This window comes from Lycium ferocissimum, chromosome 4, assembly GCF_029784015.1.
Source record: "Lycium ferocissimum isolate CSIRO_LF1 chromosome 4, AGI_CSIRO_Lferr_CH_V1, whole genome shotgun sequence".
Lineage (NCBI taxonomy): Eukaryota > Viridiplantae > Streptophyta > Magnoliopsida > Solanales > Solanaceae > Lycium > Lycium ferocissimum.
Genome location: NC_081345.1, coordinates 9,920,613 through 9,947,726, shown reverse-complemented (window position 1 = coordinate 9,947,726; position 27,114 = coordinate 9,920,613). Strand labels below are relative to the sequence as shown.

Sequence of the window (27,114 nt, the reverse complement as noted above, 5' to 3'; positions counted from 1 at the left end):
CTTCCTTCCTATCAAACCCATCGGGGTCATCGAATCGGAATAATAGCTATTGTTGTATGCCAACTCAATAAGAGGTAAGTGGTCATCCTAACTACCATTGAAATCTAGCACACATGCCCGTAACATATCCTCTAAGGTATGAATAGTGCGTTCGGCTTGCCCATCAGTTTGTGGATGAAACGTTGTGCTAAGCCTTACCCGGGTACCAAAACCTTCTTGGAAAGTCTTCCAGAATTTAGCTGTAAATTGGGCTCGTCGATCTGTGATAATAGATATCGAGACAGCATGAAGTCGCACACCCTTAAGATACAATAACGTATAATCTTCCTCGCTCGATTAGGTAGTTCTTATCGGGAGGAAATGGCCGATTTCGTGAATCCGTCACGATCACCCATATGGAGTCATACTTGCTTCGGAATGAGGTAACCCTACAATGAAATCCATGTTGATCACTTCCCATTTCCAGGTTGGAATCTCCATTGCTTGCAATAATCCTCCCGGCTTTTGACGCTCAATTTTCACTTGTTGGCAATTCGGACATTGAGCCGCAAATTCTGCTATGTCCTTCTTCATTCCATCCCACAAATATATCAACTTGAGATCATGGTAAATCTTTGTTGCTCCTGGGTTAATAGAATACGGAGAGAAATGAGCTTTTTCTAGGATCCGACGACGTAATTCAGCAACATTCGGAACACATAGCCTGTCTCGGTATCTAAGAACTCCATCTGTAGAAATTTCAAATGACGACTTCTCTTTCTCATGAAATGTATCTCTATAGTGGCTTAACTGAGGATCTTCATATTGATGCTCTTTCACCTCCATATCTAAGGATGAAACAGTTGGTTTGTGAATACCAATTCCTACATTGCCTGAATCAATTAGACGAACTCCGAGGGTGGCTAGCTGGTGCAGCTCACGGATTAATTCTTTCTTCTCCGGAGGGACCTCACATAGACTGCCTATTTATTTGCGGCTAAGTGCATCAGCTACTACATTCGCCTTTCCGGGGTGATATAAAATACTCACATCATAATCCTTCAGCAGTTCTAACCACCGCCTCTATCGTAGATTTAATTCCTTCTGCTTGAAAATATATTGGAGACACTTGTGATCTGTGTAAATATCAACATGCACACTATAGAAATAATGTCTCCACATTTTTAGCGCATGGATAACCGCACCCAATTCGAGGTCATGAGTTGGATAATTCTTCTCATGTTTCCGCAATTGCCGAGAAGCATAGGCAATGAACTTCCTTACCGTGCCGCGTCAACACACGGCCCTAAACCAACACCGGAGGCATCACAATACACAACATAACTATTTGGCCTTTCGTGAGTGTCAAGACTGGGGCCGAAGTTAACCTATCCTTCAATTCTCGGAAACCTGCTCACAAGCATCGGTCCACCGGAAATTTTGCCGATTTCGGGTTACCGTTAATGGCGCTGAAATAGAGAAAAATCCTTCTACAAACCTTCTATAGTAACCTGCCAGTCATAGAAAACTACGGACTTCTGTCGGTGTTGTGGGCCTTGGCCGAGTCTTCACAGCCTCTATTTTCTGAGTATCAACTCGAATGCGATTAGCTGAAATGATATGACCTAGAAAAGTCACAGAATTTAGCCAATACTCGCATTTTGAGAATTTTGCATACAACTCTCGAGTCCGAAGAATTCCAAGGACAATACGCAAATAGTCTGCATGCTCTGATTCTATCTGAGAATATACTAGAATAACATCGACGAACACGATCACGAATAGTTCTAAGAGAGGCCCGAATACATTATTCATCAAAAAGCATAATAAGAATATCATAAGTCATGAGATGTAAACCATGGGATACAACACATGCGTATCTACTCTATAATTATGGACGGACATTTCATATATATATACATATATACCAAAAGACACCAATGGCATGTACATTATCATAGCGTATGCCTTATCATATCACATATACATCATCATGCTATACATGCATCGTCGTATCAATCATACATCATCATGTCGTTAACCCGCGTCCGGTAACCATCATATACCGCCCACTAGTGGTGTCATGCCCGGCCTACTAGGCTCGGTGAAATCATAGCAGCCCGCCTTAGCGGTGACATGCCCGACCATCTAGGCACGGTGGAATCGTATGCAGCCCGCCTTAGCGGTGACATGCCCGGCCAATTAGGCGCGGTGGAATCACATCATCATCATATATCATGCATTTATCATCATACATCATACATCACCATAGACTCATCACTATCATTCATTTCATGGACATATCATGGTTCTATCATAAGTTAACATCATAATACATATATCATCAATTTATACCTTAGGACTTGAAAGCAACTATAGTCATGTCGGGGTGACGTAAGGTCGTGGACCCCCGACTTCATTATGGAGAGTCGTAACCATTCGTCATATCTCACCTTGAAGGACTAAGCATAAGGTGAGTGTATACAATGATCAACATCAATAGTGCGGGATCGTATAAACTTCATTAGCTTCGTAGATACATTATATCGTGGTCTCTAGACTTAAGCTTATCATTATCATCATCATAATTCGTATCACATTTCTTATCTCGTATGGCTATTCATGAACATAGGCTCATAGTCTTTTGAATGTAGGAACATTCATGTAATAAAAGAGGAATTCATGCATAGGATTCATGCCTTAGAAGGAAGGGTTGAGCCTCACATACCTTTATCGTTTAACTATTCTATCGCTTGCTCGTTCTCCTTGAATGCACTTGTTTATACCTTCAATGGAATTCGTGTCGTCATTAGCTAAACAATCATGAAAACGTACTTACTAAAGCTAGAGAAATTTGGGCAGCATTTCCTTTGTTTATACTACTTTCCTCCATATTCCATATCAACTCCCAACATTCATAACAACAATCACAATATCGTAAACAATAGGCATCATCTAATTACATTGCCCACAATTCATGATTTCACTACAATTCTCCATAATCATGACAAAAGTCCATCATCGCATTCTTTCATATCCAATACTTATTTCATGTTCTAAATATCATTTATAACGTGTTTATATCATCAACATATCCATTTTCATGATTCAATCCAACTACTACTCACTAATGGCACTATCCACACATTTATGACCCATTTCCCATACTCTTCTTCAATCCATGTGTTTCAACTTATTAATACTTCAAATAACATGAAAAGGTCATGAAACTTACCTTAGATGATGGAGGAATAAGCCTTGGATGATGATACACCTTTTTGCACAAAAACCCTATTTCATCTCTCTTGGGTTTTCTTGATTTGTATGACTTTTAATGGGTTTCCTTCACTTGATTCACTTGATTTCTTGTTGATGACCTTTGATTTCTCTTGTTTTCTTATGGATGAAATGTGTGGAACATTCTAGAGAGGTCTTGAAGTGTGGAGGTGGAAGATGAAATAAAATGAAATGAAAAAGAGGTCCCTTATATAAAATGAGTTCAGCCCCGACCAAGATATACGGACCAACATACGGTCCGTATGTTTTCTACGACCGTATGTTGGCCGTAGATCTGGTCCAAAGGAGTATGCCATACTGGGCTGAATCTACGGTTGGACATACGGTCCATACATTTTATACGGCCAGTATGTCTGGCCGTAGGTTTGTCCAGTTTTCCGAGAGTTGTTTCGTCGACTCGTTTGATCTCCGATCCTTATGGAACCTTCTTAACACTTGTTTATTACTTCAATACCAATCCAAGGGACGTTATAACTCTTCCTTAGGGCATCATTCATATACCATTAGCTTAATACTTGTAATTCTTATTCGATACCCAACATATGGCTTGCTTCCCTTAACAACTTTCTTTCCTTAACTCGAATGTCTTTGGAAATCTTAATTAGGATCATCAAATACTATTTCTTACTTGTCCAAACCTCGTATACATCATACCCCTCGCTCGTCTATTCACTGTACGCTAACGGGAAATTTTTCGAGGTGTAACATTCTTCCCCCCTTTTGGAACATTCGTCCTCGAATGTTAAGTCGTCGGGGATTCTAGAAAAATTTCGCCAGAGTTTCCCCTATAATATGGCACTACCATCCTATCACAACAACCCATAATATCATTGCCTCATAGGGCCACAACACAATAGCAATATAAATTGGCCACACACGACCCATATACATAAAAGAAAAGCATACATACCTTATCATCTCGATGTTTCATCATATATCTCTTCCGGGGACTGAAATAAATGTGGATATGTGGATTTCATCTTCTCTTCCGCTTCCCAAGTCATCTCTTCCCGATTGTTATTTCGCCATAAGACTTTAACTGAAGCTATTTCCTTATTCCGAAGTCTTCGTACTTGCCTGTCTAATATGGCAATAGGCACTTCTTCATAAGCTAGCTTTTCTGTGATCTGAACATCATCTATTGGCACAATCTTTGTGGGATCTCCAACACATTTGCGGAGCATTGAAACATGGAATACTGGATGAACTAATTCAAGCTCTGAAGGCAAATCTAATTCATAAGCTACTTGACCCACTTTGCGGATGATTTTGTAGGGTCCAATGTATCGAGGACTCAACTTTCCTTTCTTACCAAATCTCATCACCCCTTTCATCGGTGATACTTTCAAGAACACCCAATCATTAACTTGAAATTCTAAATCTCACCGGCGGTTGTCCGCATAAGATTTTTGGCGACTTTGGGCTGTCAATAATCGATCTCGGATCACCTTGACTTTTTCTACCGCTTGTTGAATCAACTCGGGGCCTATTAATTGCACTTCTCCGACATCAAACCATCCAATTGGAGATCTACATTTCCTTCCATATAAAGCTTCATACGGAGCCATTTGGATACTGGAATGATAGCTATTATTATATGCGAATTCGATTAGGGGTAAGTGGTCATCCCAACTACCACCAAAATCTAGAACACATGCCCTTAGCATATCCTCCAAGGTCTGTATAGTACGCTCGGCTTGTCCGTCAGTTTGCGGATGAAATGCCGTACTAAGCCTTACTTGAGTACCTAGACCTTCTTGAAAGGATTTCCAGAACTTAGCTGTAAACTGTGCTCCTCTGTCTGTGATGATAGATATTGGAATACCGTGAAGTCTCACAATTTCCTTGATATACAACCTCGCATAATCTTCTGCTGAGTAGGTGGTTCTGACTAGGAGAAAATGAGTTGCTTTGGTCAATCTATCCACAATCACCCATATAGAATCATACTTGCCTCGAGAGCGGGGCAATCCTACAATAAAATCCATATTGATCACTTCCCATTTCCACGTAGGAATTTCTATTGCTTGCAATAATCCCCCTGGCTTTTGATGTTCTACCTTCACTTGTTGGCAATTTGGACATTGGGCTACAAATTCTGCTATGTCTCTTTTCATGCCATCCCACCAATACATCAATTTAAGATCATGATACATTTTTGTCGTTCCTGGATGAATAGAATACCGAGAGTAATGAGCTTCTTCTAGAATTCGGCGGCGTAATTCTGCCACATCCGGAACACATAACCTATTCTGGTACCTGAGAACCCCATCTGCTGAGACTTCAAATGGTGACTTTTCTTTTGGGAATTTCACACCTTTATAATACTTCAATTTGGGATCCTCGTATTGGCGCTCTTTTATTTCTGCATCCAAGGATGAAACTGTGGGATCGTTAACACTAACTCCTGCATCGCCTGAATCAATTATACGTACTCCAAGATTAGCTAGTTGATGGAGTTCATGAATCATTTCTTTCTTCTCCAAAGGCACTTCACATAGGCTACCCATTGATCGGCGACTAAGCGCATCCGCTACTACATTTGCCTTTCCGGGGTGGTATAAGATATTCACATCATAATCTTTCAATAATTCTAACCACCGCCGCTGCCGCAGATTTAACTCCTTCTGTTTGAAAATATATTGGAGACTCTTATGATCTGTATAGATATCGACATGCACGCCATACAAATAATGTCTCCACATTTTCAATGCATGAATAACTGCAGCCAATTCGAGATCATGAGTTGGGTAGTTCTTTTCATGTTTTCGCAGCTGTCTCGAAGCATAAGCAATGACTTTTCCATGTTGCATTAATACACATCCTAACCCAACACCGGAAGCGTCACAATACACAACATAGCCATCCGGCCCCTTCCGGGAGCGTTAAACCGGAGGCCGAGGTTAACTTTGTCCTTCAACTCTTGGAAGCTACGCTCACAAGCGTCATTCCACTGAAATTTTGCTGATTTCTGGGTTAACTTCGTCAATGGGGCCGAAATAGATGAAAAGCCCTCTACGAATCTTCTATAATAACCTGCCAAACCCGGAAAACTACGAACTTCGTAGGCGTCGTAGGCCTTGGCCAAGTCTTCACGCCTTCAATTTTCGAGTGTCAACTCTAATGCCATCATCGAAATAACATGGCCCAAGAATGTCACGAATTTAGCCAAAACTCGCACTTTGAAAATTTTGCATACAACTCCCGAGTACGGAGAATTCCAAGAACAATACGTAATGATCCGCATGTTCGATTCCGTGCGAGAATACACTAAAATATCATCAATGAATACTATCACGAACAGATCTAAGAGAGGCCTGAATACATTATTCATTAAATTCATAAACACTGCCGGAGCATTAGTTAGCCCAAACGACATCACTCGAAATTCATAATGGCCATATCTTGTTCTGAAAGCTGTCTTGGGAATATCTTCTTCTCTGACTCTCACTTGATGATAACCCGACCTCAAATCTATTTTGGAAAACCACTTGGCACCTTGTAGTTGATCAAATAAATCATCAATTCTTGGAAGAGGATACTTGTTCTTTATCGTCACCTTATTCAGCTGTCTATAATCAATACACATTCGTAGGGAGCCATCTTTCTTTTTCACAAATAAGACTGGCGCTCCCCACGGTGATGAACTGGGTCTAATGAACCCCTTTTCGAGCAAATCTTTCAATTGTGCCTTTAACTCTTTCAATAAGGAGGAATAGAAATAGGCTCGGTATCCGGCAACACATCAATGGCGAAGTCAATCTCTCTTTTACGGAGGAAGGCACGGAAGTTCATCTGGAATACATCCGGAAACTCATTCACTACCGGAACAGATTGGAAAGTTGGCGATGTTGCCTCGGTGTCACGAACTCGGACTAAATGATAAATATAGCCCTTAGCTATCATCTTTCTTGCCTTAAGGTAGGAAATAAACCTACCCCTTGGAGTTGCCGTATTACCTTTCCATTCAAGCACGGGCTCTCCCGAAAATTGAAATCGAACTAATTTCATTCGGCAATCAACATTAGCATAGCATGAGGCCAACCAATCCATACCCATTATAACATCAAAGTCTAGCATTTCTAGCTCAACTAAATCGGCTTTGGTTTGGCGATCACATATCACAATTATACAATCTTTATACACTTGTTTAGCTATCACGGGATCACCAACCGGAGTAGACACCTCAAAGGGTTTAATTGGCTCGGGTTTCACCCCAATACGATTAGCAACATAGGGGGTAATATATGATAACGTGGAACCCGGATCTATCAATGCATACACGTCATGAGAAAACACAGTCAATGTACCTGTAACCACATCTGGGGAGGACTCGAGATCTGTCGTCCGGCTAAAGCATATAAGCGGTCTTGTGTGGCACACCGAAGTAGATGCTCCCCTCGGCCTCTACCTCGGCCTGCCGGAGTCCGGGGAGTCCGCCTGTAGGACGTGCGAAGAGATCCTGGCCGCCGATCCCGTGGGCCGAACCCCACCTCTACCATATCTCGACGGGCACAATCTCGCATCAAATGTCCCGTCCGCCCACAAATATAACATGCATCCGTGCGTGCCCTGGCGACATGGCCCTGAGTGCAATTTTCTGCACTGACTGCATCGAGGAACGGGTGGTCTCCCCTGACTGTAATCTCCCCCAAACTGAGAACCTGGGGCCCTCGAACTCTGGCCCTGTCCTGAACGGAAAGAGCGATCAGATCTTTTGCCTGTAAACCGGGGAGGTGCACTCGTCACTGACTGGCCTGAGTGCCTAGAATATGTCTGCCTCGATCCCCCTCTATAATCACTACCTGTGCCCATAGATCTGGCCCTTTTGCTTTGCCCTCTATCAACATCGCGATCACCCCTTTGCGGAGGTTGTTGTCCCTCAAGATTTTGGGCATGGGCTTGAATGCGGGAAATATCCATCCCATCTTGCAATGAAGCCGTCAAGCAATCTTTAAATAAATGTGGCCCTAAGCCACTCACAAATCTATGCACCCGATCTCCCATATCGGCCACCATAGTAGGAGCATATCTAGCCAAAGAATTAAATTGAAGGCTATACTCCCGGGCGCTCATGTTACCTTGCTTCAAATTTAAAAATCTATCCGCTCTAGCTCGGCGGACCTCGGGCGGCAAATAATGACGAATGAAAGCATCAACAAATTCTTGCCACACGGGAGGAGGCGCATTCTCTTGCCTCGACGCTATCCAATTATTGTACCATAAAACCGCCACATCTCGGAGTCTATATGATGCCAACTCCACTGATTCGGTCTCGGAAGCATGAATAATCCGCAACGTTCTCAACATTTCATCAATAAAGCCTTGCGGGTCTTCATCCGGCTTTGACCCAAAGAATTTCGGAGGATTTAGGCTCATGAAGTCACGGGCTCTAGTACTAGCTGAACGATCACTTGGGCCCGTATTTTGCCTTTGTGCCTGAGCGGCAACCAACTGTGTCAATAAATTAATAGCCTCGGTCACTTGTTGACCCGATGTAGCCGGTGGAGGAACTGGAGGCATAGGAGCTGGAACAGAAGCCCCTTCTTGCTCTTCCGTAATAGGCGGAGTAGTGGAGGCATTAGATGGAGCCTCATTATGTGATTCATCCTCATCTACATTCATAGGCGGCTCTCTTTCTGCCCGCCTCTTTGTCGTAGTCTTGCCCTTCCGGGCGGCTTTAGCTTTTCCTTTTGGCGGCATTTCGAAATCACAACATACTCATTAGGGAGGATTAAATCTTATACTCGGCTCTATCGCACGATTTCATGAAGAAGAAAGATGGTCATTTTTCCTAAATGCCCCGTAGCCTCTTGTTTATTAGCGTGGCGCGCAACACACCATAAACAAGACTCTACTAGACACGGCTCGTAGACACTTCCTAGGACCGAACGCTCGATACCACTTCGTCACGACCCGAACTACGGGCCATGACGGGTATCCGGGCTAACCACCGAACACCACTCATTCCGTTACTATATGCTCTCATTCATACTATATGCTCATAATCATGAAAATATATCATCATTTGAAACATAATTACTTTTATAAACATAAGCCCTTCGGCTATCAATATATATATATATATATATATATATATATATACATATATATATATATATATATATATAGACCATGGGACCATACTACCCACACATGCGTATCTACGAGCCTCTACTAGAATACTAGACATATGGACGGGACAGGACCCCGTCGTGCCCAATCATGAATATATACATATATGTACCAAAAGAATAATCAATGGCACCTCCGGACAATGGAGTGCTCACAAGTCAGCTACTAGCTCCTATGGATCGGCACCGTCTCCTTGCCTACCTGTGGGCATGAACACAGCGTCCAAAGAAAACGGACGTCAGTACGAACATTGTACTGAGTATGTAAGGCGAGAATGAAATAAGCATAATAAGAATATCATAAGTCATGAGATGGAGATACAACTTTGTACTCTTTTAATTATCATTACATTTCATATATATTCATCATACATAGGCATACCATGTGCATTATCATAATGTATACTTTATCATATCACATATACATCATCATACCATACATGCATCGTCGTATCAATCATACATCATCATGTCGTTAACCCGCGTCCGGGTAACCATCATATGCCGCCCACTAGTGATGTCATGCCCGACCCTCTCAGCTCGATGTAAATATAGTAGCCTGCTTTAGCGGTGACATACCCAGCCATGTAGACACGGTGGAATCGTATGCAGCCCGCCTTAGCGGTGACATGCCCGGCCAATTAGGCGCGGTGGAATCACATCATCATACATATCATGCATTTGTCATCATACATCATACATATCATCATAATTTCATCACTATCATTCACTTCATGGACATATCATGGTTCTATCATAAGTTAATATCATTATACATATATCATCAATTCATACATTAGAACTTGGAAGCAAGTATAGTCATGTCGGGGTGACGTAAGGTCGTGGACCCCCGACTTCATTATGGAGCATTCGTAAGCATTCTGCCTCACCTTGAAGGAACAAGCATAAGGTGAGTGTATACAATGATCAACATCAATGGATCTATATAGCTTCATTAGCTTAATTGGAACATCATCTCATGGGCTATAGCATCTCTAGACTTAAGCTCATCATTATCATTATCATAATCGTAGCATATCTCTTATCTCGTATGGCTATTCATGAACAATGGCTCATAGTCTTCTTGAAGATGGAACATTCGTAATAAAAGAGGAAATTCATGCCATAGGACTCATGCCTTAGAAAGAAAGGATTAGCCTCACATACCTTTGTCGTTTAACTATTCTATCGCTTGCTCGTTCTCCTTTAATGCACTTGTTTATACCTTCAAGAGAATTCGTATCGTCATTAGCTAAACAATCATGAAAACGTACTTACTAAAGCTAGAGAAATTTGGGCAGCATTTCCTTTGTTTATACTACTTTCCTCCATATTCCATATCAACTCCCAACATTCATAACAACAATCACAATATCACTAAAACAATCGTCATCATCTAATTACATTGCCCACATTCACAATTTCACTACAATTCTCCATAATCATGACAAAAGTCCATTATCGCATTCTTTCATATCAATACTTATTTCATGTTCTAAATATCATTTATAACGTATTTATAACATCAACATAACCATTTTCATGATTCAATCCAACTACTATTCAATAATGACACTATTCACACATTTGTGACCCATTTCCTATACTCTTCTACAATCCATGTGTTTCAACTTATAAATACTTCAAATAACATGAAAAGGTCATGAAACTTACCTTAGATGATGGAGGAATAAGCCTTGATGATGATACACCTCTTTCCACCAAAACCCTATTTCATCTCTCTTGGGTTTTCTTGATTTGTATGACTTTTAATGGGTTTCCTTCACTTGATTCACTTGATTTCTTGTTGTTGATCTTTGATTTCTATTGATTTCTCATGGATGAAATGTTTGGAACACTCTAGAGGTTTCTTGAAGTGTGGAGGTGAAGAATGAAATGAAATGGAATGAAAAAGGGTCCCTTATATAAAATGAGCTCGGCCCCGACCAAGATATACGGACCAACATACGGTCCGTATGTTTTCTACGGGCCGTATGTCCGGACCGTAGATTTGGTCCAGTGAAGTATGTATTCGGGCTGAATCTACGGTTGGACATACGGTCCATACTTTTATACGGCCAGTATGTCTGGCCGTAGGTTGTCCAGTTTTTCCGAGAATTGTTTCGTCGACTCGTTTGATCTCCGATCCTTATGGAACCTTCTTAACACTTGTTTATCACTTCAATACCAATCTAAGGGACGTTATAACTCTTCCTTAGGGCATCATTAATACACCATTAACTCAATACTCGAAATTCTTATCCGTTACACTCGACTTATGACTCGCTTCCCTTAACAACTTTCTTTCCTTAACTCGAATGTCTTTGGAAATCTTAATTAGGATCATCAAATACTATTTCTTACTTGTCCAAACCTCGTATACATCATACCCTCGCTCGTCTATTCACTGTACGCTAACGGGAATTTTTTCGAGGTGTAACACTCTTCCCCCCCTTTTGGAACATTCGTCCTCGAATGTTAAGTCGTCGGGGATTCTAGAAAAATTTCGCCAGAGTTTCCCCTATAATATGGCACTACCATCCTGTCACAACAACCCATAATATCATTGCCTCACAGGGCCACAACACAATAGCAATATAAATTGGCCACACACGACCCATATACATAAAAGAAAAGCATACATACCTTATCATTTCGACGTTTCGTCATAGATCTCTTCCAGGGGCTGAAATAAATGTGGATATGTGGATTTCATCTTCTCTTCCGCTTCCCAAGTCATCTCTTCCCGATTGTTATTTCGCCATAAGACTTTAACTGAAGCTATTTCCTTATTCCGAAGTCTTCGTACTTGCCTGTCTAGTATGGCAATAGGCACTTCTTCATAAGCTAGCTTTTCTGTGATCTGAACATCATCTATTGGCACAATCTTTGTGGGATCTCCCACACATTTGCGGAGCATTGAAACATGGAATACTGGATGAACTAATTCAAGCTCTGAAGGCAAATCCAATTCATAAGCTACTTGACCCACTTTGCGGATGATTTTGTAGGGTCCAATATATCGAGGACTCAACTTTCCTTTCTTACCAAATCTCATCACCCCTTTCATTGGTGATACTTTCAAGAACACCCAATCATTAACTTGAAATTCTAAATCTCGCCGGCGGTTGTCCGCATAAGATTTTTGGCGACTTTGGGCTGTCAATAATCGATCTCGGATCACCTTGACTTTTTCTACCGCTTGTTGAATCAACTCGGGGCCTATTAATTGCACTTCTCCGACATCAAACCATCCAATTGGAGATCTACATTTCCTTCCATATAAAGCTTCATACGGAGCCATTTGGATACTGGAATGATAGCTATTGTTATATGCAAATTCGATTAGGGGTAAGTGGTCATCCCAACTACCACCAAAATCTAGAACACATGCCCTTAGCATATCCTCCAAGGTCTGTATAGTACGCTCGGCTTGTCCGTCAGTTTGCGGATGAAATGCCGTGCTAAGCCTTACTTGAGTACCTAGACCCTTCTTGAAAGGATTTCCAGAACTTAGCTGTAAACTGTGCTCCTCTGTCTGTGATGATAGATATTGGAATACCGTGAAGTCTCACAATCTCCTTAAGATATAACCTTGCATAATCTTCTCACTGAGTAAGTGGTTCGACTGGGAGAAAATGAGCTGCTTTTGTCAATCTATCCACAATCACCCATATAGAATCATACTTGCCTCGAGAGCGGGGCAATCCTACAATAAAATCCATATTGATCACTTCCCATTTCCATGTAGGAATTTCTATTGCTTGCAATAATCCCCCTGGCTTTTGATGTTCTACCTTTACTTGTTGGCAATTTGGGCATTGGCTACAAATTCTCTATGTCTCTTTTCATGCCATCCCACCAATACATCAATTTAAGATCATGATACATCTTTGTCGTTCCTGGATGAATAGAATACCGAGAATAATGAGCTTCTTCTAGAATTCGGCAGCGTAATTCCGCCACATCCGGAACACATAGCCTATTCTGGTACCTGAGAACCCCATCTACTGAGACTTCAAATGGTGACTTTTCTTTTGGGAACTTCACACCTTTATAATACTTCAATTTGGGATCCTCGTATTGGCGCTCTTTTATTTCTGCATCCAAGGACGAAACTGTGGGATTGTTAACACTAACTCCTGCATCGCCTGAATCAATTATACGTACTCCAAGATTAGCTAGTTGATGGAGTTCATGAATCATTTCTTTCTTCTCCAAAGGCACTTCACATAGGCTACCCATAGATCGGCGACTAAGCGCATCCGCTACTACATTTGCCTTTCCGGGGTGGTATAAAATATTCACATCATAATCTTTCAATAGTTCTAACCACCGCCGCTGCCGCAGATTTAACTCCTTCTGTTTGAAAATATATTGGAGACTCTTATGATCCGTATAGATATCGACATGCACGCCATACAAATAATGTCTCCACATTTTCAATGCATGAATAACTGCGGCCAATTCAAGATCATGAGTTGGGTAATTCTTTTCATGTTTTCGCAGTTGTCTCGAAGCATAAGCAATGACTTTTCCATGTTGCATTAATACACATCCTAACCCAACACCGGAAGCATCACAATACACAACATAGCCATCCGGCCCTTCTGGAAGTTAAAACCGGGCCGAGGTTAACTCCGTCCTTCAACTCTTGGAAGCTACGCTCACAAGCGTCATTCCACCGAAATTTTGCTTGATTTCTGGGTTAACTTCGTCAATGGGGCTGAAATAGATGAAAAGCCCTCTACGAATCTTCTATAATAACCTGCCAAACCCAAAAAACTACGAACTTCTGTAGGCGTCGTAGGCCTTGGCCAAGTCTTCACCGCTTCAATTTTTTGAGTGTCAACTCTAATGCCATCATCTGAAATAACATGGCCCAAGAATGTCACCGAATTTAGCCAAAACTCGCACTTTGAAAATTTTGCATACAACTCCCGAGTACGGAGAATTCCAAGAACAATACGTAGATGATCTGCATGTTCTGATTCTGTGCGAGAATACACTAAAATATCATCAATGAATACTATCACGAACAGATCTAAGAGAGGCCTGAATACATTATTCATTAAATTCATAAACACTGTTGGAGCATTAGTCAGCCCAAACGACATCACTCGAAATTCATAATGGCCATATCTTGTTCTAAAGCTTGTCTTAGGAATATCTTCTTCTCTAACTCTCACTTGATGATAACCCGACCTCAAATCTATTTTGGAAAACCACTTGGCACCTTGTAGTTGATCAAATAAATCATCAATTCTTGGAAGAGGATACTTGTTCTTTATCGTCACCTTATTCAGCTGTCTATAATCAATACACATTCGTAGGGAGCCATCTTTCTTTTTCACAAATAAGACTGGCGCTCCCCACGGTGATGAACTGGGTCTAATGAACCCCTTTTCGAGCAAATCTTTCAACTGAGCCTTTAACTCTTTCAATTCTGCCGGAGCCATTCGATAAGGAGGAATAGAAATAGGCTCGGTATCCGGCAACACATCAATGGCGAAGTCAATCTCTCTTTCTGGAGGAAGGCCTGGAAGTTCATCTGGAAATACATCCGGAAACTCATTCACTACCGGAACAGATTGGAAAGTTGGCGATGTTGCCTCGGTGTCACGAACTCGGACTAAATGATAAATATAGCCCTTAGCTATCATCTTTCTTGCCTTAAGGTAGGAAATAAACCTACCCCTTGGAGTTGCCGTATTACCTTTCCATTCAAGCACGGGCTCTCCCGAAAATTGAAATCGAACTAATTTCATTCGGCAATCAACATTAGCATAGCATGAGGCCAACCAATCCATACCCATTATAACATCAAAGTCTAACATTTCTAGCTCAACTAAATCAGCTTTGGTTTGGCGATCACATATCCCAATTATACAATCTTTATACACTTGTTTAGCTATCACGGGATCACCAACCGGAGTAGATACCTCAAAAGGTTTAATTGGCTCGGGTTTCACCCCAATACGATTAGCAACATAGGGGTAATATATGATAACGTGGAACCCGGATCTATCAATGCATACACGTCATGAGAAAACACAGTCAATGTACCTGTAACCACATCTGGGGACGACTCGAGATCCTGTCGTCCGGCTAAAGCATATAAGCGGTGCTGTGTGGCACCTGAAGTAGATGCTCCCCCTCGGCCTCTACCTCGGCCTGCTGGAGTCTGGGGAGTCTGCCCTGTAGGACGTGCTGAAGAGGATCCTGCTGCCGATCCTGTGGGCTGAACCCCACCTCTACCATACCTCGAAGGACAGTCTCGCATCAAGTGTCCTGTCTGCCCACAAATATAGCATGCATCTGTGCCTTGGCGACATGGCCCTGAGTGCAATTTCCTACACTGGCTGCATCGAGGAACCGGCGGTCTCCCCTGACTGTAATCTCCCCCAAACTGAGAACTTGGGGCCCTCGAACTCTGACCCTGTCCTGAACGGAAAGAGCGATCAGATCTTTTGCCTGTAAACCGGGGAGGTGCACTCGTCACTGACTGGCCTGAGTGCCTAGAATATGTCTGCCTCGATCCCCCTCTATAATCACCACCTGTGCCCATAGATCTGGCCCTTTTGCTTTGCCCTCTATCAACATCGCGGTCACCCCTTTGCGGAGGTTGTTGTCCTTCAAGATTTTGGGCATGGGCTTGAATGCGGGAAATATCCATCCCATCTTGCAATGAAGCCGTCAAGCAATCTTTAAATAAATGTGGCCCTAAGCCACTCACAAATCTATGCACCCGATCTCCCATATCGGCCACCATAGTAGGAGCATATCTAGCCAAAGAATTAAATTGAAGGCTATACTCCCGGGCGCTCATGTTACCTTGCTTCAAATTTAAAAATCTATCCGCTCTAGCTCGGCGGACCTCGGGCGGCAAATAATGACGAATGAAAGCATCAACAAATTCTTGCCACACGGGAGGAGGCGCATTCTCTTGCCTCGACGCTATCCAATTATTGTACCATAAACCGCCACATCTCGGAGTCTATATGATGCCAACTCCACTGATTCGGTCTCGGAAGCATGAATAATCCGCAACGTTCTCAACATTTCATCAATAAAGCCTTGCGGGTCTTCATCCGGCTTTGACCCAAAGAATTCCGGAGGATTTAGGCTCATGAAGTCACGGGCTCTAGTACTAGCTGAACGATCACTTGGGCCCGTATTTTGCCTTTGTGCCTGAGCGGCAACCAACTGCGTCAATAAATTAATAGCCTCGGTCACTTGTTGACCCGATGTAGCCGGTGGAGGAACTGGAGGCATAGGAGCTGGAACAGAAGCCCCTTCTTGCTCTTCCGTAATAGGCGGAGTAGTGGAGGCATTAGATGGAGCCTCATTATGTGATTCATCCTCATCTACATTCATAGGCGGCTCTCTTTCTGCCCGCCTCTTTGTCGTAGTCTTGCCCTTCTGGGCGGCTTTAGCTTTTCCTTTTGGCGGCATTTCTGAAATCACAACATACTCATTAGGGAGGATTAAATCTTATACTCGGCTCTATCGCACGATTTCATAAGAAGAAAGATGGTCATTTTTCCTAAATGCCCTGTAGCCTCTTGTTTATTAGCGTGGCGCGCAACACACCATAAACAAGACTCTACTAGACACGGCTCGTAGACACTTCCTAGGACTGAACTGGCTCGATACCACTTCGTCACGACCCGAACTACGGGCCATGACGGGTATCCGGGGCTAACCACCGAACACCACACATTGCGTTACTATATGCTCTCATTCATACTATATGCTCATAATCATAAAATATATCATCATTTGAAACATAATTACTTTTATAAACATAAGCCCTTCGGCTATCAAAAATATATATATATATATATATATATATATATATATATATATATATATATATATATATAAAACCATGGGACCATACTACCCACACATGCGTATCTACGAGCCTCTACTAGAATACTAGACATATGGACGGGACAGGACCCCGTCGTGCCCAATCATGAATATATACATATATGTACCAAAAGAATAATCAATGGCACCTCCGGACAATGGAGTGCTCACAAGTCAGCTACTAGCTCCTATAGATCGGCACCGTCTCCTTGCCTACCTGTGGGCATGAACGCAGCGTCCAAAGAAAACGGACGTCAGTACGAACATTGTACTGAGTATGTAAGGCAGGAATGAAATAAGCAGATCATAAGTCATGAGATGGAGATACAACCTTTGTACTCTTGTAACTATAGATACATTTCATATACATTCATCATACATAAGCACATCATGTACATTATCATAGCGTATGCCTTATCATATCACATATACATCATCATGCCATACATGCATCGTCACATCAATCATACATCATCATGTCGTTAACCCGCGTCCGGGTAACCATCATATGCCGCCCACTAGTGGTGTCATGCCCGGCCCTCTAGGCTCGGTGGAATCATAGCAGCCCGCCTTAGCGGTGACATGCCCGGCCATCTAGGCACGGTGGAATCGTATGCAGCCCGCCTTAGCGGTGACATGCCCGGCCAATTAGGCGCGGTGGAATCACATCATCATCATATATCATGCATTTGTCATCATAAATCATAGATTCATCACTATCATTCATTTTATGAACACGTCATGGCATCTATCATAATTCAATATCATTATACATATATCATCAATTCATACATTAGAACTTGGAAGCAAGTGTAGTCATGTCGGGGTGACGTAAGGTCGTGGACCCCCGACTTCATTATGGAGCATTCGTAAGCATTCGCCTCTCACCTTGAAGAACAAGCATAAGGTGAGTGTATATGATGATCAACATCAATGGCTACGGATAGCTTCATTAGCTTAATTGGAACATCATATCATAACCTATAGCATCTCTAGACTTAAGCTTATCATTATCATTATCATAATCGTATCATATTTCTTATCTCGTATGGCTATTCGTGAACGGACTCATAGTCTTCTTGAAGATGGAACATTCGTAATAAAAGAGAAAATTCATGCCATAGGACTCATGCCTTAGAAGGAAAGGATTAGCCTCACATACCTTTATCGTTTAACTATTCTATCGCTTGCTCGTTCTCCTTGAATGCACTTGTTTATACCTTCAATGGAATTCGTGTCGTCATTAGCTAAACAATCATGAAAACGTACTTACTAAAGCTAGAGAAATTTGGGCAGCATTTCCTTTGTTTATACTACTTTCCTCCATATTCCATATCAACTCCCAACATTCATAACAACAATCACAATATCACTAACAACAATCATCTATTCATTTACGTTATTCACATTTCATGATTTCACTACAATTCTCCATAATTATGAAAAAAGTCCATCATCGCATTCTTTCACATAAAATATTCATTTCATGTTCTAAACGTCATTTATAACGCATTTGTAACATCAACACAACCATTTTCATGATTCCATCCAACTACTATTCAATAATGACACTATCCTCATATTTGTGACCCATTTCCTATACTCTTTCACAATCCATGTGTTTCAACTTATAAATACTTCAAATAACATGAAAAGGTCATGAAACTTACCTTAGATGATGGAGGAATAGGCCTTAGATGATATTACACCTTTTCACCGAAAACCCTATTTCATCTCTCTTGGGTTTTCTTGATTTGTATGACTTTTAATGGGTTTCCTTCACTTGATTCACTTGATTTCTTGTTGTTGATCTTTGATTTCTATTGATTTCTCATGGATGAAGTGTTTGGAACACTCTAGAGGTTTCTTGAAGTGTGGAGGTGGGGGATGAAATGAAATGAAATGAAAAAGGGTCCCTTATATAAAATTAAGTTCAGCCCCGACCAAGAAATACGGACCAACATACGGTCCGTATGTTTTCTACGACCGTATGTTGGACCGTAGATTGGTCCAAGAAGAATATGTCATTCTGGCTGAATCTACGGTTGGACATACGGTCCGTAGATGTTATACGGCCAGTATGTCTGGCCGTAGGTTGCCCAGTTTTTCCGAGAATCGTTTCGTCGACTCGTTTGATCTCCGATCCTTATGGAACCTTCTTAACACTTGTCTATCACTTCAATACCAATCTAAGGGACGTTATAACTCTTCCTTAGGGCATCATTCATACACCATTAGTTCAGCACTCGAAATTCCTATCCGTCACTCAACTTATGACTTGCTTCCCTTAACAACTTTCCTTCACTAACTCGAATGCCTTTGGAAATCTTAATTAGGATCATCAAATACGGGGAATTTTCCGAGGTTAAGAAGATCAATCTCCAAACCTCGTATACATCAGTGGAGTTTGTATTCGGTCCTTCGACGTGACTATATGGTAGTGGTCGGTTGAGTTGATCGAATGAAAGGGATAATCACATGATTTTTTAGAGGTGTTCTCTTTCGACAAGTAAGGAAAGAGGTAATTCTTTGTGGGCGAGTAGTGTTTAAGGACGTTCGAAGTGGTAAATCAATGATGAGGTTTAAATTAATTCGAATTGTGGAGAAAATTTCAGAAATTAAGGTAAGGGAATTGAGCAAGAGCATCTTGGTGGAGATACATGAGGACATTAGTGGGACTATGTATATGATACGCTGGATCCAGGAAGTAATCAGTTTTAGAGTTGAGCGAGGTAAGGGAACTCTAGGGTGTAGAGAGTGCGTGGCATGCTACTATCTCCAGAATTGACTCGACTAGTTTGGAAGAATTATGATTATGCGGTATGCTATTGAGTGGGTTTGAGTGATGGTTAGACGGTGGCGGTGATTGTGATTTGATGGAAATTGAGGAATTGAAGAGTCGAGAAAAGGTATAGTTGATCAAGAATCTGTAAGAATGAGGTATATCTTCGGGATTATTTGGATCAATATAGATTGTAGTGGTGTTGTCTTGCATATTTCAGATGAGGTGTGATTGTTGAGTGCGCTTAAAGAAGGAAGTCTGCAGAAATTGGACTAAGTGATATGACGAAGTTCTGTGAGGTTTCATGATAGGCAACTAGTGAGAAACAAATTTCAGGTAACTGACACATTAAGGCTTATGGAAGTGGCTTGTGTGGTACACAGTTGGGTGATTTCGTAGCACTTTTCAATGGATGAATTAGTGTGGTTTAAGGGAAAGGAATTCTGGAAATCCCTATAATATGAAGGCTAGAATTATATTTTTGAGATGAGACTGTATTAGTATGAACACCAGCGACCCGGTGGTGTACTTCAGAGGATGGCCATTCCCAAGTGAAAGTGGGAAAATATTGCCATGGATTTATTGTAGGTCTTAGGAAGTTCAACTCGATTTGGGTGATAGTTGATCGGTTGACTAAGTTCGCTCATTTCATTCTTGTTCAGATTTCTTATACCGCGGAGCAGTTAGCCAAGTTGTACATTCGGGATATTATGAGATTGCATGGGGTCCCTATTTCTATCGTATCTGATCGGGGTACTGTTTTCACTTCCCATTTCTGGAGGGCTTTTCCTGAGGAGGTGGGTACCTGATTGGATCTTAGTACAGCTTTTCACCCCCAGACCAATGGGCAGTCTGAGCGGACCATTCAGGTGCTCGAGGATATGTTTAAAGCTTGTGTTATTGATTTTGGTGGTCACTGGGATTGGCAATTGCCTTTGGCAGAGTTTGCGTACAACAACAGTTATCACTTGAGTATCGACATAGCGCCTTTTGAGGCTTTGTATGGTAGGAGATGTAGATCTCCAGTTGGCTGGTTTGATGCTTTTGAGGTTCGACCTTGGGGTATGGATCTGGTGAGAGAGTTTCTTGATAGAGTAAGGATGATTCAAGCCAAGCTTTTGGCAGTTTAAAGTCGACAGAAGATGTATGCGGACCGGAAGGTCCGAGATTTAGAGTTCGTTGTTGGTGACCAAGTTCTATTGAAGATTTCACCCATGAAGGGTGTTATGAGGTTTGGGAAGAGAGGCAAGTTGAGTCCGAGGTATATTGGGCCTTTTGAGATTCTTGACCGTGTGGGCGATACTGCGTATGAGTTGGCCTTGCCGCCAGGCTTGGTGGGAGTTCATCCGATTTTCCATGTATCTATACTGAAGAAGTACCATGCCGATGGTGCTTATATTGTTCGTTAGGACTCAATATCGCTTGATGAGAATTTGACCTATGAGGAGGAGCCTATTACGATCCTGGATAGGCAGGTTCGAAAAATGAGGTCGAAGGAGATTTCTTGTGTGAAGGTGCCATGGAAACACCGTCTTGTTGAGGAGGCTACTTGGGAGACTGAGTCTAATATGTGCAACCTATACCCTCAGTTGTTTGCTGATTCAGGTACTTCCCTGCTCTTTTCCCTTCTTCTCTCGAGGACGAGCAATGGTTTAATTAGCATCTGATGTAACGACCCTTTGGTCGTTATAGTCTTTCCGGCACTTTTGACCCGAGGGGACCGTTGACACAGTTCCTGAGGTGTTCGGGTTTGATTTTGGTGACTTTTGGGAAAAATTGGCTTTAAGCTAAAAAGAGTTGACTCAAAGTTGACTTTTGGGTAAACGGACCTTTATCGAAAATTCGTCGATTCCGAAAATTCGGATAGTCTTTAAAACTTGTGTGTATATCTGGTTCGGTTCCCAATGCACTCGAGTGCATTTCGAAACTTGGGTTAGGAAGTTGGAATTGAGGTATCGGAGGTTGACTCGGTCAACGAGATCTCCGTTGGGAATTCCAAGGCCACGAGTGCATTCGCAGCTTGTTTTTATGTGTGTTTGTGTATGTGGTTTGTGAGTAGATGGCCTCGGGTATTATTCGCGATACCGGATTGAGATTGTGTTTATTTCGAGAAATTTTGGTGCTTGTGTCCGCCATGGAGGCACCTTTACCGTCCCAGCGGCACTGCCATAGCGGTGGGATGGGCTGTTGGGGCGACCAAATGAATTTGTAGTTGACCGTCTCGGCGGTCTGAGAGGCCGTGCGGCGGGGCCTACTACTGCTGTATCGGTGTCGGGCCTGTTATTTCATTAATTGTGTATTAAAAGCCCTTAGTCTCTCATTTATTACTATTCCAAAAATTGAGCTATTAGGAGCAATTCTAGAGGATTCTTGGTGGTAAGTCCTTCTAATCTCTTTGCTATTCCATTTCCCCTAATCATCTTAGAATCCCTTTATCTTGTTAGTTCATTTAGTGATGGAAGATAAAGTGGACTTAATGAATATTCTTTCTAGGCTTCTAAATCTTGATTATTGGTTGGGTTAGCTTCTTTAAGCATTGAATTGATGATTAGAATCCTTTATTTCATAATTTCTTCCCAATTAGAGGCTAATTTATGGGATTGGAAGTTAGGGTTTATACCCAAATTTGGGGTTTTGCCTAGAATCCAAAATGGAGTGAATTGTTGATTATTCTAGCTTGCTAATGATAGGAATTGATCACCTAGAGGTTTAATTTCATGTTGGGACCTTTAGATCCCTCATTCCACCCTTCTAGTTCATAAACCCTATTCCATAGGTTGGGGATTTGGGTCTTGATAGAAGTAGAGTTTGTTTTGATGTTCTCCTTGATTCTAATTCAATGATTCGAATATGCTTAGACTTTCTTGATCTCAAGGCTCAGAGGAAAGGAAAGGCTAAGGAGTGATTGTTGGTGTTATTGTTGTTCGGCCTTCCAGGTAGGTTATGGTTTACCCTATGGTGAGACTTCATTTAGCAAAGCATATATTTAGATGATATTGCCAGAGAAAGCATGTAAACCTTCGGGTATGAAGTTGGGTTGGATATTGTCTTAGGTTGGGCCCTGTTGTGTAATTGGGGCTAGCCACCCCATTGTGTTGTGATTTGATTTGTTCTATTGTTGTTGGCTTGATGCCACGTGATGATAGCAGATATTGGAGACTATTGATATATCTTGATCATAATATTGTAGTATCTTACTTGTTGACATTTGATATGAGGATAGTGTTCTATATGGCTTGTGTAGACTTTTCATGATATTGTTGGCGTACCCATGCTTGGTACTTGTGTTATTGATCTGATCATTGATGTTGAACTCATACATGCCATGCATTCTCATCCTTCATGATATACTGTTGATACATTGATAATACTTGAGCAAACACTGTGATGAGTTGGGCTCAGTTGGATGAGAGTGACATGAGGACCGCTATCTGATGGTTGTTCCAGAATCGTGGTTGTGTGGTAGCGAATCCCGAGGTTTGTGTCGGGATGGTGAGGTAGCTGTATCCAGGTTGTCGCCGGACCGTGAGGTACATGGACTCCGCGGGTCCCCCATGAGTTGTGCTACCGAGACGTCGATACTTCCGTCCGGAGTACATGTGCACACAAAGATTGCATTGCATCCACATTGCATACATTATTGCATTGCATTGCATTATGGCTTTATGTTGATGATCTGGTGATATACTTGTCTTATTTAGATTCGGATTGATTATATTGAGACTTGGAAAACTTGGGATTTAGATGCTATAACCTAGATGACAATATGTACTTAGTTTCTGATTTGTGTTGACTTATACTTGTTGATTTACCTGGTTATCTTACTTTATTGTCTGGATTATATTAGCTAAACTTAGTTGGCCTATGATACCTACCAGTACTGTGGTTTTGTACTGACCTGCACTTGCTGCATCCTTTTATAAATGCAGAATTCCAGGTGGGATCTACTTCCATTTCTAGTGGCTGATAGTCGCTCCGAGAGTTGCTTGGAGTTTACAGGGTGAGCACGACACGTCCACCACCTTGAAGAATCTTCTTTATTTATGTCTTATTTTCTATTCCGAGACATATTCAGACTTGATGTATTATTGATATTCCAGACTTGTATATTCTAGTTAGATGCTCTTGTATGGATTAGACCAGACTCTGGGGTGTATTTTTCCTTACTTCCGCATATTTACTATATTAATATCGTCAGACTTACGTGATTTTATCACTTCCGTCTATTTAATTATTTGTTTATGCTTTTACTATTGTTGGGTTGAGGGTTCGCCTACCGAGGTGGGGAAGGTAGGTGCCCGCGTGACTTAGCCAAATTGGATCGTGACATTAGTCGAGTCGTTGGTTCGGTTTCCCAGAGGTTTGGGTGTGATTTTGGTGGTTGGTTGAGAAACTAGCTTTTGAGAGGATTTGGAGTTGACCAAGGTCAAGATCGGGTCAAGATGGTCCTGTTTTGATCTTTTGAGAGTTTGAACAAGTTTGTATGATGATTTTGGGCTTGTCCACAAATTTTGGTTAGATTCCGATGATTTTCGGGTGAGTTTGGGTTGTATGGTGTTTGTTTTTGGTTTTGACATCGTTTTGACTAAAAGCGGTACCATATTGAGCAAATGACCTTTGATTTGTGTTTCGATTGAACTGAGATCCATATCGTAATTTCAGAACTATAGCAACAAGAATCGTCATCTTTCGTCATCGTATGAGGGAGATATGGCCAATCTATATCTATACTATATTAAAAGCATGAACTCCTAAACTTAAAAATCAAATTACCTAGATACCCTTCTTATTTACTTAAATAGTATATTTAACTAAAATATTCTTCTTACTTACCTAGATATCCTATTTATTAGTAAATAAATAAAAACTACAAATAGAGGCAAGCATTCGTTGCTATGCGAATAGTCACCATAAACATTCTTACGTTGTTTTGAACAGAAACCTCTTGATTGGAGAGGAACTAAACAATGTTACTCTTGGATGTTGATAAAACTTTGAGATTATACCAAAAAAAAAAAAAAAAAAAAAAAAAAGAAATAATGTTTGCAAAATTTACCCAATGTGTAAGCAATGTTTGCCTTCTTGAAATCTTCTTTGTTTTTAAAGTTTTTACATATATCTTCAAATATGAATTTGATGTGTTTTTATTTATTAGGTTTAATTGTTGGGTGGCTGAATTTTTTACGGGGGCTAAATTACAAATTAGTGTCTTGATACATATTGACTATTTTAGTGCTTATGGTTCGCTTTAAGCTGATCGTCCAGTTCCTTTTTATAAAAATATTTTATTTTGTTGCCATTTCTACACACTCACATATTTTGTAAACAATATTTCATTATTTAAAAGCTAATGTTAATTTACAGCTTTGTCAATTGTTTCAGTTTTTACTTTGAAATAAATCTAATTAGATCAACAACAGACTATAATATTTAATAAAAAAAATTGATTGCCACTATAACTTCAATCTGAACATCAATTGGCAACAAAGTGTTGGCAATACACACACTAAGAAGGTTATCTCCAAGCATGAGTTAAAACTATTGACAATGATTTTTTCAACATGGATTACAATTCACAATGTGTGTGTGCGCAATGTGTATAATAATAAAAAAAATTCTTAGATTAAATGAAACAAACAGTTGTACGTAATTATCTCAAACTAAATCTCTTTGACTTATTACAAAAATCATGTAGAACATAACTCTCATTATGATGAATAATGAAGAAGGTGCTAAAAAGACATTGATTTGCAAATAAATGTATGGTCACATGCTTTTATAACTCAAATAATAAATCTCAAATATTCATATGATTAAAATTCAACATTTGGCATTACAAATTGTATAATAATAACATGAGATAAATGTGCAACGTACATTCAAAGAGACTATTTTACTAGAAAGTGTTGCTGCTGGTTTCCTATTTTTTTTTTAAAAAAAGGCCTAGACAAAGGTATAAATTGGACTGATCCGAAATATTTAGTATTTTGAGCATATTTTGAGTTCTAGAGATCTGTTTGAGGTGATTTTTGCGGCGTTGTTCTCGTCTCAATGAGAGGGTAAGTATGTAACTTTTATTTGATGTTTCCAGATTATTTTTCGTTGGTTATCGTTTTTATCCGTGTTTGGTTGGGAAAATTGAGGATTTGAACTCAATAGTTGAAAAGTGATAAACCTTGGATTTGAGGATCAATATGAAGGCTTTTTGAATGGGTTTTCTAGATTTAGACTAATTAAGCTATGGGTAAATAATCTTTTTAATAAAATTCCAGTTTTGCCATTTTGGGCTCGGGGTCACCTTTTTGGGTTCATTTTTGAATTCCGAATGAAAGTATAGCAATATGGGTATCATTGGACTCATTTAAACTAGTAGAGTACTATTTTGAGTATATTGGACCCGATTTTGCAACGAAATTATAGTTTTGACATTCGGGGCTCGGGATTGGCTTTTTGGGTGACTTTTTGACCTGGATTATTATCATGGAAATATGGGTGCCTACGTAGATTTCATATCTGAATAGTTTGAGATCATTTGGAGGCTTTCAAGAAGGGAACGGCTGTGTGGTGTTCGCTGCTTGGGACTTCAAATTGGACATGTTGAGACTATAAACCTTAACTTAAGCGTCATGGTTAGTTGAACTGGACTAATAAAGAGGGGTTAATAGGGTAACTACGGGGATCTCAATATTTGTGAAGTGACGAGCACTTGTATCGGGTACCGGTGCCTGATAAGGGTATTTGTGTAATTTCCATTGCATAATTCGATCTTAGTGATATGTTTTGGGAATTAGCTGATAGCATAGATTGATTTGTATCTGTGATTGGGATATGATTTCCCTTGTTTAATGTATCTATGCTTTCTACCTGTCTTTTTATATGCTTAAATGTTGTCATCACTTTGAAATACTCGTTATAAATTGGGAAACAGGCGAACGATTGAGTCTTTATTGCTTGGCATTGATTTCTTGTTGTGTGCATGTCATATTTATGATTTCATATAGTATATCATGCATATTACACTTGAGGATACATATGTTGGTCTAAAGA

At 40.8% G+C, this 27,114-nt stretch overlaps 1 protein-coding gene across 1 annotated transcript in view; it reads right to left on the bottom strand.

The window, feature by feature from the left end:
* LOC132053721 (uncharacterized) overlaps positions 1 to 24,021 on the bottom strand; it is a 29,995-nt gene extending 5,974 nt beyond the window's left edge. The window contains exon 1 of the mRNA XM_059445830.1: positions 23,966 to 24,021. Within this exon, the coding sequence (XP_059301813.1) occupies positions 23,966 to 24,021 (56 nt within the window). The remainder of the gene's footprint in view (positions 1 to 23,965) is intronic.
* Between the last annotated feature and the right edge of the window lie 3,093 nt (positions 24,022 to 27,114).